The 17,006-nt window shown below is 39.7% G+C and overlaps 2 protein-coding genes across 3 annotated transcripts; both read right to left on the bottom strand.

The window, feature by feature from the left end:
* Positions 1–38: 38 nt before the first annotated feature.
* On the bottom strand, positions 39–5,589 carry LOC306886647 (cochlin-like). 2 transcript variants are annotated; one of them, XM_079443938.1, is made up of 12 exons: positions 5,487–5,589; positions 5,059–5,107; positions 4,900–4,944; positions 4,446–4,602; positions 4,221–4,354; positions 3,714–3,782; positions 3,579–3,638; positions 3,337–3,484; positions 3,145–3,248; positions 1,908–2,134; positions 1,291–1,804; positions 39–1,020 (listed from the first exon to the last, which is right to left on the bottom strand). In XM_079443938.1, exons 2-12 carry the CDS (start codon positions 5,090–5,092, stop codon positions 848–850), a joined length of 1,665 nt encoding a protein of 554 aa, XP_079300064.1. In that variant the 5' UTR covers positions 5,093–5,107; positions 5,487–5,589; the 3' UTR covers positions 39–847. The 2 variants fall into 2 exon arrangements, with proteins under 2 accessions (XP_079300064.1, XP_079300065.1); XM_079443939.1 differs by lacking the exon at positions 5,487–5,589 and adding an exon at positions 5,250–5,354 and having other exon boundaries at positions 47–1,020.
* Positions 5,590–9,518: 3,929 nt separating this feature from the next.
* On the bottom strand, positions 9,519–16,981 carry LOC306886648 (opsin-5-like). The gene is made up of 6 exons (XM_079443940.1): positions 16,727–16,981; positions 16,419–16,624; positions 15,756–15,855; positions 11,194–11,298; positions 10,882–11,105; positions 9,519–10,178 (listed from the first exon to the last, which is right to left on the bottom strand). Exons 1-4 carry the CDS (start codon positions 16,818–16,820, stop codon positions 11,231–11,233), a joined length of 468 nt encoding a protein of 155 aa, XP_079300066.1. The 5' UTR covers positions 16,821–16,981; the 3' UTR covers positions 9,519–10,178; positions 10,882–11,105; positions 11,194–11,230.
* Between the last annotated feature and the right edge of the window lie 25 nt (positions 16,982–17,006).

Here is a 17,006-nt window from a genome sequence, read left to right as displayed (position 1 = left end):
GTTTCTGATTACGCTCAGCCTGTTCAGATGATGATTTTCAGCTGGTCAAGTTGTACAAACACCTTGTCCTTTATTGAGAAGAAAGTAATAAATTATAAACAAATGTACAAGCAGTTTTCATTACGCGAGACAGTAAAGCATGCATATGGAAAGGTACACAGAAAATAGGTTCGATAAATACATGAAAGTATAATTTAAGAAATGGAAAACATATAATCAAAACGTTAAGTTTTCAAGGACATACGTGATTGATTGTGATGTTGTGAATGTACTACAGTGCATGTATATTGTTTGCTACTCCTGGGAAGGACTATATTTTATTATATAACCCAGATCTATTTATGCAATCTTGTGAATGAAAGCTGTTTGTTTGTTTGTGTACTGCCATCAGAATTCATATGAGGGCGCTGTTTCACTGACAATCCTCATCTTGACTGCTTTTGCTTACCATCTTGTGCGCAACTGCATAACTGGAATTGAATCTTCAAGTCCCTAAATTAATATAAAAGAGCCTTTTGTTACAGTGACCCCTCCATAGGAAAAAAGACGTGCCAGAAGCAGAGAGCGAATGTTTTTCACCAGGAACATAAAGAGAAAGACTATAAATCACAAATAATTACATTCTCCACATTATAGAGAGGTTGACATACAATACTGTGTGATACATTCTCAATTAAAGCTGTAAAATCCTTTGGACCAAACGTACCGATACCTTTATAACAAAACCATTCAAATCCCTTTTTCTATAAAAGACAAAAGTGATTTTTCTTATTCATGCTTGCCCTTTTTTCTCCTTCCTGTCCTCCACTTCTTCCTTTCCGTTCTTGCATTCAAGCAGTTGTGCTGTCTAATTGAACTCTGTAAAGTCCCTGCAGATGCCCCGTACAATGGGCTGCTGGAACTGCTCAAGGCCGGTGAACTCACGAGTGAAAAACACATGGCTTTCCTTGGGCTCGGACGCCATCGCCTTCAGATCTTCCATCGGAGCCCAAGCTACGCCCACTGCAACCACAGTGATTCCTGTGAAGAAACAATTAGTACATGGTCAAGATTTCATCACACTTGTTTACTTTGTAAATGCACTACTGATATTTTGTGCATTAGAGTTCTTAAATGTTCTAGATGTTCAGACCCAGGGACCCACACCTACACCCTTACCACCTCAGGGACCATCACTATAGACTTGATTTTGTTGGTAAAACTTAATTATAACTTTAAATAAGAACCCCCTGGACCCTCAGGGGCCTGCAAACCAAGGTTCAAGATGAAATGTCAGTGTAAAACGCGTACCCTCCCTCTGGGCGGCCATAGCCGGCCCTCTCACATCATCGTAAGACTGTCCATCAGTGATGATGATGAGGAAATTCTTGTTGGGGCCTGTGCGGGGTTTAAAGAGACTCTGCACGGCAAAGTTGATGGCGTCTCCTGTGGCCGTTCCTCCGCTCATGTACGGGATGTTCTGCAGGGCCTTCAGAGCATTATCTTTTGTGGTGTGGTCATTGAAGTTGAACTCCATCCTTTGGTCGTAGGTGAACTGAATGGCGCCGATTCGAGAGCCAATGTCAGAGATGTCGAAATTGCGCGCAATAGAGAGAAGAAGGTCCAGAACGAGCCGAAAGTTCCCATCACCTACGCTGCTGGAGCCATCAATCAGGAAGCCCAGGTTCACTGAGTTATAGCATGTCTTGCTGCAGAGCATCTGATCGATGGAGCAAAGTTTATGAGCTAGTGGCTTCACAAACTTGTTGGTGCTGAACCAGCTGGGCATGGTGAAGGTAAAGAACTCATTGTCCTTGCACACCGCCTGTGAGATATATGTCGGTATAAATGGATTTCAGAAAAACTCAGATGTTACCACTAAAGATTTGTGTTTTATTCTCCATGAATTCATATGTGAAACATCTTACCTTTCTCATGAAGTCTTGCTCGCTCACCAGGCTCATCTCCTCAGGGGCAGGTTTGGCGACAGACACAAAGAAGGTGTTAATACCAGACTCTCTGGCTAAAATTGCTGCCTCCTCCACATTATCAGAAGGCCACCCGTCGACAAACACCACAATGACCCTTGGGTAACCTCTCCGAACACCAAAATCCGGATTGAAGAAGTTCCTCACAGTGTGCAATATGGCCTTACCTGTGCAAAAGGCAATAACTCAAGCCTGCCAAGTTCTGCTTATTGAAGCCAAAGCATCTTCAATAATAAATCAATCCAACTAAAGCCATTATGTGTCAGAGATATAAAGAATGAGTTCATTGCAAGATATTCTATATAGACACTATCTGTGACATGCTGTCAATTATAAAACAAAAGCATACTGACTGTAAAACAAGTGAAAATGCATTTACAGTAATGCATTTACAATGAAAGTCTATGGGACAAGGTATTTGAAGGGTTTCAAAGCACAAATGTGAAAATGTTTGCATGCTACATTGTTATACCCAGCAAGTAGCAACAAGTGACTCTTATTAAGTGAGTAATTGGTTTATTTATTCAACCAATTCTACAACATTTGATTCCTTCAGAAACAAAACAAATGACTGCCTTTGAGTAACTGAATCATTCACTCAACCGATTTGTGTAAAAAAAAAAAAAGCTCTTTCGCTCAGGAATGAAACAAGTTTATGACTGAGTTATTGAATCATACACTGGAACTATTTTCTTTAAAAAGGCAAAATCATTCGTAACACTTAAAAAAGGGTTATACTTTTATGTTGACTTTAAATGTTTAAAGGCTAGTTCAGCCCCAAAATGAAATTCTGTCATCATCATCAAGGTATTTTGAAGAATGTGGGTAACCAAAGAGTAGATGGTCCCCTCTGACTTCAATAGTATGGAACAAATACTGGAAGTCAATGGGAAAATATTTTGAAATATCTTGTATTTATCAAAAGAAATAAATTCAACTTGAGGCTTAGTAAATTATGGCAGAATTTTCACCTTTGTATGAACTCTCTTTTAAGTCTAGTAGTTGTACTTTCAAAACACGTTCACATATGATCAATAATAACCTATTGATTTCCATTGTAAGTGCATTACTGTAAATGGCTATTTTGTTTACTTTTCAAAAAAAAAAATGAGATGCTCTAGATTCGTTTCATCCAATTATTCATTTGAAAATGTGAAGAGAAAGTGAGGTTATAGACCTGTATTGGTATTGCCCCCAATGTATGGGATCTCTTTGATGGCAAAAGTCAGATCTTTGGCTGTTGTATAGTTTGACAAGTAGAATTCAGTTCGAGGTGTCTCACTGGAAAGACAAACATGAAATTCTACTCGCTGACAAAGAAAAAATTGCTAAACAACTGTGACAAACAACTAGGATTTGCACAGATCACCTGGTTTGCACCACTCCTACATGAGGACCAGGTGTTCCAACCTTCAGCATGGCTACAAGCTTACTGACAAAGTTCTTCTGCAGATTATACCGCCGCTGTCCAATGTTGTAGCTGCTATCCAGCAGCAAAGCCATATCGACTGGGCAATCTGGAACAATATTTACACAGCTCTTTCTTGTCAAGATCATCATTTTGCTTTGACTAACAATTTCAATTGGATTAGAAAATCAGGTCATACAGACCCCTGTTTGCTGTTGTTGGAGGAGGAGGTTTCTTCACTGTTTTTTTGACTGGTTTCTTGGCTGCAAGAGAGAAGCAGGGATACTCAGTGTAGACTACACAAGTCAGTTATTTCCAGTGATCTGAACACTTGTTACCTGCTCCAGATGCAATAGTGGCAGAACTGCTGGTTTGGCTGGACACTTCCAAAGGCAAGCTAATTGTTCCTGAGAAGAAGAAAAAATGTAACCTGACTATCTGTATTCATAAACAACTTGAACTCACTTTTATATCCTATATTGTATATACACTATATTATTTATTTAGACCAACTGGCCTCACTTTTTCTAACATTATGACCTAGTTATACTTATTGAGATTAGTAGCACATCTTTTTTAATCAGCACCATTATGTTTAGAAGTTCATCAAGAACTATGTTTTATGATATTCTGATTACACTAATTCTAATATTATTGTTAAATTCAATATTAATATAATTGTATTGAAATTATATTGTAAATTATACAATTATATATATTTTTTGACAGTGTGCTGAGCGAGTGAGTAAATACTACTCTATTGTCTGTAAAACTTTGCGTCTGTAAACAAATCTACAAATTCTAAATCAAAACGCAACACGCAAATCGTAATTGTCTCCACTCACTGGCCACAGTGAAAGATGAGCTCCATTGGGAGAGGGACTGAGACTGGATGCCATGAGCGTAAGAGCTGAGGTAGTTTGTCCTCCCTTGCAGCCCGTGAACCTCCACAGGTCCACCAGATAGACCTATGATTCCTCTGGATGACAGAAAAAAACTTTCCTTGCTTTCGGAGTTTCTTACATAATTCTAGCAAGTCAGTAACTTCATCATTATTACTGTGATTGTACCTGTGTATTGCTGCTCCACATATGCTGGAAATAGAGGCATATACTCCAGAACCGAACACTGACAGGCTCCAGAGAGTGCAGTTTGCTGGGCAGAGCACTATCTGACGCGTGTCTGGTAGATCCACCACACGGGTTCCACAGCTAATCGGTGTTGGAACTAAGAAATGTACAATGTAAGATATTACCTATATAATGATTATGTATCTGTCAATTAAAACAACTGTTACAAAAAAAAAAAAGTTAACTTGAAAACTATTTTTCTCCAAATGGTCTCTTTGCTATAAATTAAATTTAAAAGGTAAGTGTTATTTGTTACATAAAAATGTAAATATAGTGACCCTGACTTTTTAAAAAGATATTTTCAAAAGAACAAAACTTTTATCTAATGTAACTCAATTCCTTATTTTTAAAAGTTGAAAAAAAGAAGAGAGAATTAAAAATGGAATTCACTGACCATTTAAATCAGATCCAAATGTGCAACAGGTCAAAGACAGAATACCTGTGAAAAAAAAATAAAAATGAATGCAATGACATCTGTGCATCATGGTAATAATTCAGAATAACACATAAGAAATTTTCGGTAACAATCTCTTTGAACAAACTAATTGCCCACCTAATACATGAAGTACAGCAAGCCACGTCGACATGGTTAATGAAGATATCTGTAGAGACAAAAGAACATTATATCAGGCAACAATGAATATACCACATTTTTCAATCATTTTTATAAAGGGTTTTTTACTTTAAAAAATTTATTTGAAATTTATCTTAATTTTTTTCTTTTGTGATATTTATTTTACGCACAGAAGTGAAATCAGATATGATACAGGAAAAATGTAATCTCCCTAGACACATCCATCACAAACAGCTCCTTTGGAACTGCATACTTCAGTTAATCCACTCACGAATGAGGGAGAAGGAGAGAGAGAGAGAAAGAATGGAGAAGAAAAAAAATGCATATCTGGATATATAAAATTAGCTCTATTAAAAAGCACCAAACAGCCAAAAATCATCAACCTATGAAGATTAAATCCAACTTACAGATAATGTGTAGGATGACGTTTCCTCAGCCTTAAAAGCTTTATAGAACAAAAATAAGGTAATTCCGTTATGGATGATATTCCAGAGGTGTCTGAATATTGAGGAAAGAGCTAGTCCTTTAAATAATGTCCCCAAAAACCCCAATGATTCTCTGCTGACATCACGAGAGGCGGACCTTACATCCAAACCACCTGAAAAGGACATTGTTTTAAATTCTCCAGCTTTTTAGCCATTTAGATATAATATGTACTACAGTTTGTACCTATATAATAACTATATGCTTTAACACTGTGCAGCCTAATTTAATCAATGATGGCAAGTAAAGAAACAGAGAACTACCAAATGAACGCCACCATGCACACTAGGCCCTGACTTTGGCTTTTGGCTAATTACCTTGAGGCTAATGACATGTAAATAACCTTGATTCAGTGCTACAAATATAATCACAATCTCATCCAAACTGGTCTGAATGGACCTCAAAGTCATTTGAGAAGACCTGACTAAACAGAATAACAGGTAATGTGTCACTCATTTGGCTGAAGCTTTTTATCCAAATGACATCAAAACACCTCTTGAACGAGGCTAATGCTGCAAAAACTGTAAATCATCCATGAAATGTGTTTATCTTCAGTATACAGACAGTGCTTAACATGTGAAAGGACAATTAGCATTAGCATGTCCTGCTTTCAAAGAGATATCTGTCTTCTCTTGGTAACTTTTATGTAATCATCCTACATCAGCTGAACTGTGGACCATTTCCAGGTTTAATCCTGGCAGCAAACAGGAATATGATAGGTTTGTGTTTATTGTGCCATCTCACAGCTCATTGGCATTTACTGATTCAGACGTGCTGTGGACGTTTCTGGGGGTACGTGGTGTGCGACAAATTAAAAACCTCTCATGGAATGACACTCAATCCATCTGTTATGAGCCTCTTTGAACAACTGCTCATTGTAACAACTGGGAACTGTCCCAGTGTCTCAATTAATAAATATTTCACAGCACACAAAGTCTATGTCGGCTAAAGCGGCCTTTCACAAGGAAATTCTTGTGAAGGTCATGGTGGAAATTCCACTTTGGCAAAAGTACATTTTTAAAATATACTAAAACAGAAAAAAACATTACTTTTTGCACTATATTTGGTGAACATAAACACACTTTACTTAACCCAAACTTTTGAGCTGTAGAGTATTAGAATGTATATGAACTGCTAACCATTGTATTTAACAATGACCTCTAAATGATTTTACTTTCTTACCTAAACGCATTTAAATGTTTTGTGGGATTTGTCTTGGAGAATTAGCCCAGCTCAGTGTGTTCCCTTATGTAATAGCATTGGTTTTGTTATAATAGGTTAAGCAGGTGATGATTTCCTGTGATTTGGTATTACAGAGTTTGTTCCCATTGGGGCAGCTGATGGTCATATGGAAAAATTGGCTTGTCTCTTCTGGCTTTGTGCAGTCAGATGAAAAAGACTGAATTAAGGGAAGTGACACACACGTTTCTTCCCAGGCCAGCATCTCACTGTCACGTTTCACACCATGTGAGACTTCATGGGAGATCTGCAGCTTTCGTCCAAGAATGCAAAGACTACCGCTCCACTCCTTATAAATAGTAGTAACCGTCTAATACTTCGATGGATGGCTCATTTAGGCGACTGTCTTCACCTACACAAATATTAGCTTTGGCTAATGCTGCGTAGACTCGAGCCCAGATTTGTCTGCTGAAAAGAGAAATGTATTTTCCCAAAATACAAAATAATAATACAAAATTATTTCATTCTCTATGTTGGAAAATACAATATTTCACGATTTAATAGCCTATAAGAGAGCGTATATATTAGGTTTCCAGTTTTTGGTGAAATATTCTCTTTATGCCATGCTCCACATTGCGAATACACCAAAAAAAACCCCCAAAAAAACAGATATTTAATTATGTGCATTCCTGCAGTTTTACTCTGCTTTGTAGGGTCTTTTATAGACGCCTCCTATGTTAAATAGGCTGCTTATCATTAGAGCTGATGGACTTCAAGTAAATGTGTTGTACATTGTAGATATAGATTGACAGTGAGTGGCACTAGATTTGGCAATATGTTTACCAAATTATTATTATTCACCAAAATCAGCATATTAGAATTATTTCTGAAGGATCATGTGAAACTGAAGACTGGAGTAATGATGCAAAAAAAGAAAAACAATTCAGCTTTGCAATCACATGAATAGCCTACATTACATAAAAAAATTACTGTCTTTACTGTATTTTGTGATCAAATAAATGCACCCTTGGTTAGCATAAAAAACTTTTTTTTTTTTTTTTTTAAATCATACCCACTTCTAAACTAGGCAAGTGTGTATTGGACATCTTCTCATCTCTTAGCAGATGCATGACTTTCTCTTAGGACTTTCCTCCCATAAATCAAAAATTATACAACATCACACTGATTAATATTTTCCTTAGAATTCATTATTTTTCAAACCGAGTCTTGCGCCAAAAAAACTCCTTGCATAACAGACCTACTTTAACCCCCGACACCACTAATTTGAAAGAACATTCACCATAACACCACACACACCACAAACCTCTTATTTTGTGACCACCATGTGGGACTAATTCTCTTGGATGCCATTTGAAGACGGGACATGCTTGAGTAGAGTGCATTTGAGTGCTGTGAATGGGGCAGGAGGAGGGCATTTCCCACAACCGTAAGATCAGGTCACTGAGGTGTTTGTCATTTCTTTGAGAAAAATTCCAGCTCGTATCCAACTTGCTACTTGCTCCAACCTCTGGTACAGATTTCCCATGTAAACTGGAGACAAAACACTTTTTTTTAGCTTTTTTCCAGTATTAGAAAAAATAAATGATTAAAGCATGTTATTTGCACATTGAATATAATTCACTGTTTAACCCTTTACCTGATAATTATAAAGTAGTTATCTGAGTACTATTCTGTGTATTTGTGTTTTTTCTGTTCTGTGCCAGGTTATAATTCTTGTGTGACCTACAAGGTCAGATTTGTTTGCTGTTAATCTGTTTGTTCTGAAACCAGTTACTGACCTTGTCTGTTCTTGGAATTATGACTCTGGATTGTTTGACTGTTCCTGCTGCTCTGTTTGGACTCAAACCTTCACTGCTCCTCTGACTACGAGCACGCCTGCTGCTTTTGAATTATGTGCCTGGATAATGTAAATAAAACACCATTACCTGACTGTTCTGTTCGTTCTGCGCTTGAGTAATTTGTACTCAAGTGCTGACATTACAGTCTGGTCAAACAGGGACGGTTGTGGAGAGACAGGAGATTCTTACTTGGCCGTCACCAGGATCAATTTGTAAATCCTCCTGCTCTGGTTCCTTCAGCCTATCCCAGAGGTTCGCACCATGATTCCTGCTGGTGCTTTGCCAATTATAGTTTCAAACAATTACGTTTTAAACACCTCATTTTTAATTGCTGGGAGAATGAAGATAGCAATGAATGAGAAACCAGGGTTATTTTAGTTAACTAAAACCACAAAAATAAATTTAAATAAAACAACTATATTTATAAAAGAGTATTTCAATAACACTGGCAGAGACACCATTCAGGTTCTTTCTCCTGCTCCAGATGTTGCTCCTCTTTAATGGACTTTCGGTGCCACAAGTCAGTTTCAAACTCTGATTAGTTTGGGAAATATTTATAGTTTTATAAATGGATTTTGTTATGTAATTCTGAAGGAAGGCTGTAGGAAGGTCAGTGCCATTGTTTTTGCATATTGTCTTTATTTTATGTTCTCCTGTTTTTGTTTAGCAAGATAGTTGTTTGTTTTCTTATTCTTCAAAAGTGACATTCTTTCCCTCTTAGGTAGTGCATCAGTTTATGTTGGCCTTGTCTTACCCAGATGTATTTGGTTCCTTCCCTAATGCTATAATTATTATTAAATTCGAGATTGTATTTGATGCACTGGGATGGGAAGACTCTCCAGCAACCCTGAATAATGTAATACAGACATACCATTAAATGTGTCAACAGTTTACAAGACTCAGAGAAAGAGATGAATTGAAACCTTTAACCTCGACTTTATTGGATTCACACAATGACCTCACGTTCAACATGAAGCATATGTAGACAACATGACTCACTAGTAGCCTGAAGTGTCCTATTCTGTTGCGAAATTAAGATAACAGAGACAGAATGTACTGCATTATCCTAATATCATTCTCATCTTATATAAACATTCAGAGGACGTAAACTAATATAAAAGAGAACTAAAGTCTTCCAGAGTCGCTGGATTTCCTCATTAACCCATGAAGACTGACAATCTTGCAGGACTCTGGTAAAGACCTGTCCTGGTGTTCTGATTCAGGAGGGCGCTGTGCTTTTCCCTCTATGTTTTCACTTGCATTAGGGTGCATCGGCTCATCCTCCTTAAAGCCGCCGACGTCGAGTTGCACATCACCAGGCCGGGCCAATGGCACAGGAGGGGTGTGCTTGTGCGCTGATGTGGGTCTGAGGCAGTAGAACAGAGCCTGCAGGTCCTTCCGGAACTTAGAGCTCATGCCAACGTAGATAAACGGATTGTAGAAACTGGCTGACTTGGCGAAGAGGCTGGCCAGGATGCTGTTGAGTGGGGGTATTTGGTAACCCAAGGCGGACCACATGGAAATGACTGCATACGGGGACCAGGCCAACAGGAAGGCCGCACACAGAATGAGGGAGACCTGGAGAGAGAAACACAGTATGACACGTACATAAATATGTACATTTCTGCATTATTTGATTTGTCTTTTGATTTTAAAGGGATAGTTAACCCCAAAATGAAAATTCTGTCATTAATTACTCTCCCTCATGTCGTTCCAAACCCGTAAGACCTTCATTTTCAGAACACAAATTAAGATATTTTTGTTGAAATCCAAGAGCTTTCTAACCCTCCATAGACGGCAAGGGAACTACCATGGTCAAACATAAGGACATCGTTAAAATAGTCCAGGTGGCATCAGTGGTTCAACCATAAATTTATGAAGCTACACTGAGTACGCTGTGGTACTCGTGAATGGTAGCGGACTGACACAGAACAGAAGAAATTGTTGAGTAAAATTGTAAGTTTTGTTTTCTTTGCACACAAAAAGTATTCGCATAGCTTCATAAAATTACGGTTGAACCACTGATGTCTCATGGGCTATTTTAATGATGTCCTCCTGACTACATTGCTTTGCCTTGACCATGGTAGTTCCCTTGCTGTCTATGCAGGGTCAGAAAGCTCTCGGATTTCATCAAAAATATCTTAATTTGTGTTCTGAAGATGAACTAACGTCTTACGGGTTTGGAAGGACATGAGGGTGAGTAACTAAAGACAGAATTTTCATTTTTGGGTGAACTTACCCTTTAAGAGACTAGTAGTAATTTATGGGGCGATGGATTTACCCGTGTGATGCTGCGTTCAATCTTTCTCTGCCTTTCGCTGATATATCCTCCACGACTGGACTTGTGGCTGGAGTTGACAGTTCGGATGATGGATACATACGTATAAACTATAACAAATAGTGGCACAAAGAAGTTGAAGAAGAAAATGCTGATGACGTAGAGCTTGACCGGATCAGAGTACAACGCTTGCACCCAGTCGATTTCACACGTCCCATACCCGTGAGCTGCAGAGGAAATGAAAGTTATCAGTTATCTCTAATTCATCTCAATTTTCAATTTCTAAAGATGGTGAATGTCTTGCTTCAGTCCTACCTTTGTAACTGCCCCAGCCCAGCAGCGGAGCTCCAGCTCAGAACAGAGAGCACAGCCAGACAGCAGCTATGACCAAGCAGATATTACGCTGGTTGACATGATGAGCTGAAGGACATGGCAGAAACACTTGCATCAGCACAGTCCTCATAGTGTAATCATGCTGATTTATCTAGTATTTGTGCAGCCAAGGCTAAAGAGCTTCTACAAAAATAACATGGTTCTAGATTTATCAAAGACTCCACTTCAGAGAATTTCAGGTCTTGGAAGAACCTGGTTCAACCATTTATTGTTCAATGAAAGTCAAAACGAACAGGATTTCCTGGTTTCCAAATCTCTTTGGGTCAGATCACCGTGTCCTACTGTAAATCATACTGTCTTTCAAACTTTTTAATGTCAAGGACCCCCAAATTGCCTTGTAAGGAACCCCTTTTCTAAAATATTAAATTTAATGCATAAAGATCCACTTATACTGTGTGAGAAATAAACACATATGAAAAAAACTCACATAGAACATATTTGCGACCCTGGACCACAAAACCAGTTATAAGGGTCAATTTTTTTTTTAAATAGAGATTTATACATAACCGGAAAGATGAATTAATAAGCTTTCAATTGATTTGTTTCCATTGGTTTGTTATGATAGGACAATATTTGTCTGAGATACAACTATTTTTATATCTGGAATCTGAGGGTGCAAAAAAATCCAAATATTGAGAAAATCGCCTTTAAAGTTGTCCAAATGAAGTCTTTAGCAATGCATATTACTCATCAAAAATTAAGTTTTTATATATTTATAGTAGGACATGTACAAAATATCTTCATGGAACATGATCTTTACCTAATATCCTAATGATTTTTGACTTAAAATAAAAATTTATAATTTTTACCAATACAATACAATGGCTATTGCTAGAAATATACCTGTGCGACTTAAGACTGGTTTTGTGGTCCAGGGTCACATATAATTCATATACAACATTTTTCATGAGCTGAACTCAAAGATCTAAGACTTTTTCTATGTACACAAAAGGCCTATTTCTCTCAAATATTGTTCACAAATCTGTCTAAATCTGTGTTAGTGAGCACTTCTCCTTTGCCGAGATAATCAATTGACCTCACAGGTGTGGCATATCAAGATGCTGATTAGACCGCATGATTATTGCACAGGTGTGCCTTAGGCTGGCCACAATAAATACATGGGGCTGTGCATTATCATGCTGCAACATGAGGTGATGGTCGTGGATGAATGGCACAACAAGGGGCCTCAGGATCTCGTCATGTATCTCTGTGCATTCAAAATGCCATCAATACTCTGTGCATTCATTAATGCCATCAATACATGTCCCGCACGGCTCAATGAGAGGTGGTGTACAGATATAACTGTGTTAAAGAAGATGTGCTGTTCAGATCTAGAAACGCTCTTCATTAACTGCAAGCCGTTCTATTCGCCGCGGGAGTTCTGCTCGTTCATTCTCGTTTCTACATTACACCGTTAGCGCACGTGAGCACAGCTCTACAGAAACTCGCTGATCTGATCACAGAGAGTGAACAACAACACCCGGACTCTGTTTTAATCATTCTCGGGGACTTTAATAAAGCAAATCTCTCCCGCGAACTGCCAAAATACAGACAGCACAACACATGTCCCACCAGAGACAGTAATATATTGGATCACTGTTACACAACGATAAAGGACGCATATCACTCTGTTCCACGAGCAGCTTTAGGACTCTCTGATCACTGTTTGGTTCATCTTATTCCGTCCTACAGGCAGAAACTTAAGTCTGCAAAGCCTGTATTAAGATCTGTTAAAAGATGGACTAATGAAACAGAACGGAATCTACAAGCCTGTTTCGACCTCACTGATTGGTCTGTTTTTGAAGCTGCTGCCATCGATCTGGACGAGCTCACAGAGACTGTGACATCTTATATCAGTTTCTGTGAGGATATGTGCATCCCTAACAGGACTCATCCAATCTACAACAATGACAAACCATGGTTCACTGCAGAACTCAGACAGCTCCGTCAGGCCAAAGAAGATGCTTACAGAAAAGGGGATAAAGTCTTGTACAAACAGGCCAAATACACACTGGAAAAGGAGATCAGAGTGGCAAAGAGGAATTATTCTGACAAGCTCAGGAAAAAATTATCTTCCAGTGATCCTGCTTCAGTGTGGAAATGAATGAAAGATATCACCAGTTACAAGTCACCATCCCCCAGTACTGTGGAGAATCAACACCTGGCAGACGACTTGAACGAGTTCTTATGTCGTTTTGAAAGATCACCCCACACCTGCCCTGAACACCTCTCCACACAACCATTCACACCTCCAGCAACCCCTCTCCCCCCCACACCTACGATTCAAATCAGCGAAGAAGATGTGTGCCAGGTCTTCAGGAAAAACTAAAGAAGGAAAGCACCAGGCCCAGACGGTGTGTCACCAGCCTGCCTAAAATCCTGTGCTGATCAGCTGGCCCCCATCTTCACACAGATCTTCAACAGCTCACTTGAGCTGTGCAAAGTCCCCTCATGCTTCAAACGCTCCACCAACATCTCCGTCCCAAAGAAACCCAAAATTACTGGACTTAATGACTACAGACCTGTGGCCCTAACGTCTGCAGCCATGAAATCATTTGAAAGACTGGTTTTGGCTTATCTGGAAGGACATCACTGGACCCTTACTGGACCCCCTGCAGTTTGCCTACAGAGCAAACAGGTCTGTGGATGATGCAGTCAACATGGGACTGCACTTCACCCTGCAGCATCTGCACAGACCAGGGACTTATGTGAGGATCCTGTTTGTGGACTTCAGCTCCGCTTTTAACACCATCATCACGGAAACCCTTCAGAATAAACTAACCCAGCTCCCCGTCCCCACCTCCGTCTGCCAGTGGATCAACAGCTTCCAGACAGCAGTTAGTAAAGCTTGGTAAAATCTTAATCTTAACACGCTCAAAACTGTGGAGATGATAGTGGACTTCAGGAGAAACCCCCTGCACTCCCCCCACTCACCATCATGAACAGCACTGTGACTGCAGTGGAGTCATTCAGATTCCTGGGCACCACCATCTCCCAGGACCTGAAGTGGGATATTCACATAGACTCCATTGTCAGGAAGGCCCAGCAGAGGTTGTACTTTCTTTGCCAGCTGAGGAAGTTCAATCTGCCACAGGAGCTGCTGAAACAGTTCTACTCTGCCATCATTGAATCCATCCTCTGCACTTCAATAACTGTCTGGTTCAGCTCAGCTACCAAATCTGACCTCAGAAGACTACGCAGGGTAGTCCAGACTGCTGAGCGAATCATTGGTACAACCTTCCCCACTATCCAAGAACTGTACTTATCCAGAGTGAGCAAAAGGGCTGGTAAAATCACTCTGGACCCCTCACACCCAGCACACTCCCTCTTTGAACTGTTACCGTCTGGTCGACGCTACAGAGCTCTGTGCACCAGAACGATCAGACACAGGAACAGTTTCTTCCCTCAGGCTATCCATCTCATGAACACTCAACAATAAACGTGGAACACACAACTATAATACACTATCCGTATTGTGGGCCACTCGATCCACAACGTTGACATCAGCAAACCGCTCACCCACACGATGCCATACAAGCTGTCTGCCATCTGCCCTGTACAGTGAAAACTGGGATTCATCCATCGAAGTCAGGTCGAGACCCCGATGAGGACGACGAACATGTATATGAGCTTCCCTGAGACTGTTTCTGACAGTTTGTGCAGAAATTCTTTGGTTATGCAAACTGATTATTGCAGCAGCTGTTCGGGTGGCTGGTCTCAGACGATCTCGGAGGTGAAGATGCTGGATGTGGAGGTCCTGGGCTGGTATGGTTACACGTGGTCTGCGGTTGTGAGGCCGGTTGGATGTACTGCCAAATTCTCTGAAACGCCTTTGGAGACGGCTTATGGTAGAGAAATTAACATTCAATTCACAGTCAACAGCTTGGGTGGACATTCCTGCACTCACCATGCCAATTGCACGCTCCCTCAAAACTTGCGACATCTGTGGCATTGTGCTGTGTGATAAAACTGCACATTTTAGAGTGGCCTTTTATTGTGGCCAGCCTAAGGCACACCTGTGCAATAATCATGCTGTCTAATCAGCATCTTGATATGCCACACCTGTGAGGTGGATGGATTATCTCGGCAAAGGAGAAGTGCTCACTAACACAGATTTAGACGGATTTGTGAACAGCATTTGAGAGAAATTGAGGCCTTTTGTGTACATAGAAAAAGTCTTAGATCTTTGAGTTCAGCTCATGAAAAATGGAGGCAAAAACAAAAGTGTCGCGTTTAAAATTTTGTTCAGTGTATATGGCACCCTTCCCTAAACTCTCTAATAGTAATGTATGCAGCTAATTTGTACTCCAATAGTCTGTTAGAAACCACACAAAACTGAAAAAATGTTGGAGGGAATAGATTTAGCAGACTTAGTAATGTAATTACAAAAGCAGCTTTCAATGCATGAGCACCTGCTCTAAATACTGGGTACCAGCTATACAAAGGTATAATAACTCCGTAGGTTTGGCCAGGATAGAGCATACCATTCTGAGGCTGGCAACCTTTGATGTAGCGGATGACACTGATGGCTGTCAGTGTGTTGATGCTGATGAGTCCGAAGAGCAGGATTAGGAATCCGTTCACCTGGCCAAGACACAACATCTTATACATTGCAAACAGCTCTGGCATTCTCTGCAAAAATGAGGCAGTAATCGCTCTGACTTGTCTCATCACCCACTAACCAGACCCTGGGGAACAAGCCAGCAAGATTAGGGGATAAAAGGACACATGCCTGTGTAATTGGAACGACTACAAATAAATCATTTCTTCAGCCCCTCCTGCCTCATATCACCACCTGCCAGACTGCAAAGGGAACACAGCGATGGACCTCTCACACCAGATACTGCGTGATGTTCTCTAAGAGCATTCAGTGAACTAAAAGGAATCATGCTTAAAGGCACTTGATCATTTGAACTTTGTAACAGAATTATTAATATTCTTTTACCACTTGCTCACCCTCTTGTTGTTGTAAACCTGCATAACTTTCCTCAATGGACCATAAAAGTATATATTTCTTCCAGTTTTTGTTCATACTATGATACCTAAAGGGTTCAAAACGAATCCAACCCCTTTCATTTCCATTGTACATACAAAAAAACCTGAAACATTTTGCATGCAGGTTTTTAGGTGGCATATCATCACCTTACCTTGCAAGTCCAAAACGTCTTCATAAGATAGCCTTGATCCCTGAGAACATCAAAAACTTCAAGGATTCCCCGAGAATACCCAAAAATAGCAATGCTGGCGTCAGAAATGGCAAGGTTGAGAGTCAAAAAATCCTGTGGTTCCAGAGACTTTCTTTGCTTGGTTAAAAGTAATATTACAACCCCATTTCCAATCCAAGAAAGCCATCCTATCAAAAAAATAAATAAATAAGATTCACTGATTCTTTCTCACATGACATCTTTCAATGTAGCGAAACTCAATAAAAATGCAATTATACCAGACTAATTACCTAGTATCACCAAATAGACACCAATAGCCGTTTCTCCTCCATTCGACACTCGGTAGACTGTGACATTTGAGGGAAGAACACTGTGGATGTCCATCTTCAATGAAAATCTTTAGGTTGGACTCATATCAGGGTGACGCTTGCTATGGTTCACAGTCTTGCTCTCTTCATTGGTGGAAGATCTAGCAGACTAGACCGAATACCCTAGATCTACACTTCAGCAAACATCTGAACTGTAACAGAGCATCAGTGTTGATCGAAACTAGTTGTAATCTTCTTATCT

The sequence above is a fragment of the Barbus barbus genome (assembly GCF_936440315.1).
Source record: "Barbus barbus genome assembly, chromosome: 20".
Classification (NCBI taxonomy): Eukaryota; Metazoa; Chordata; class Actinopteri; order Cypriniformes; family Cyprinidae; genus Barbus; species Barbus barbus.
Note: the sequence above shows the minus strand (reverse complement) of the source record. Positions and strands in the feature narration are given on the sequence as shown.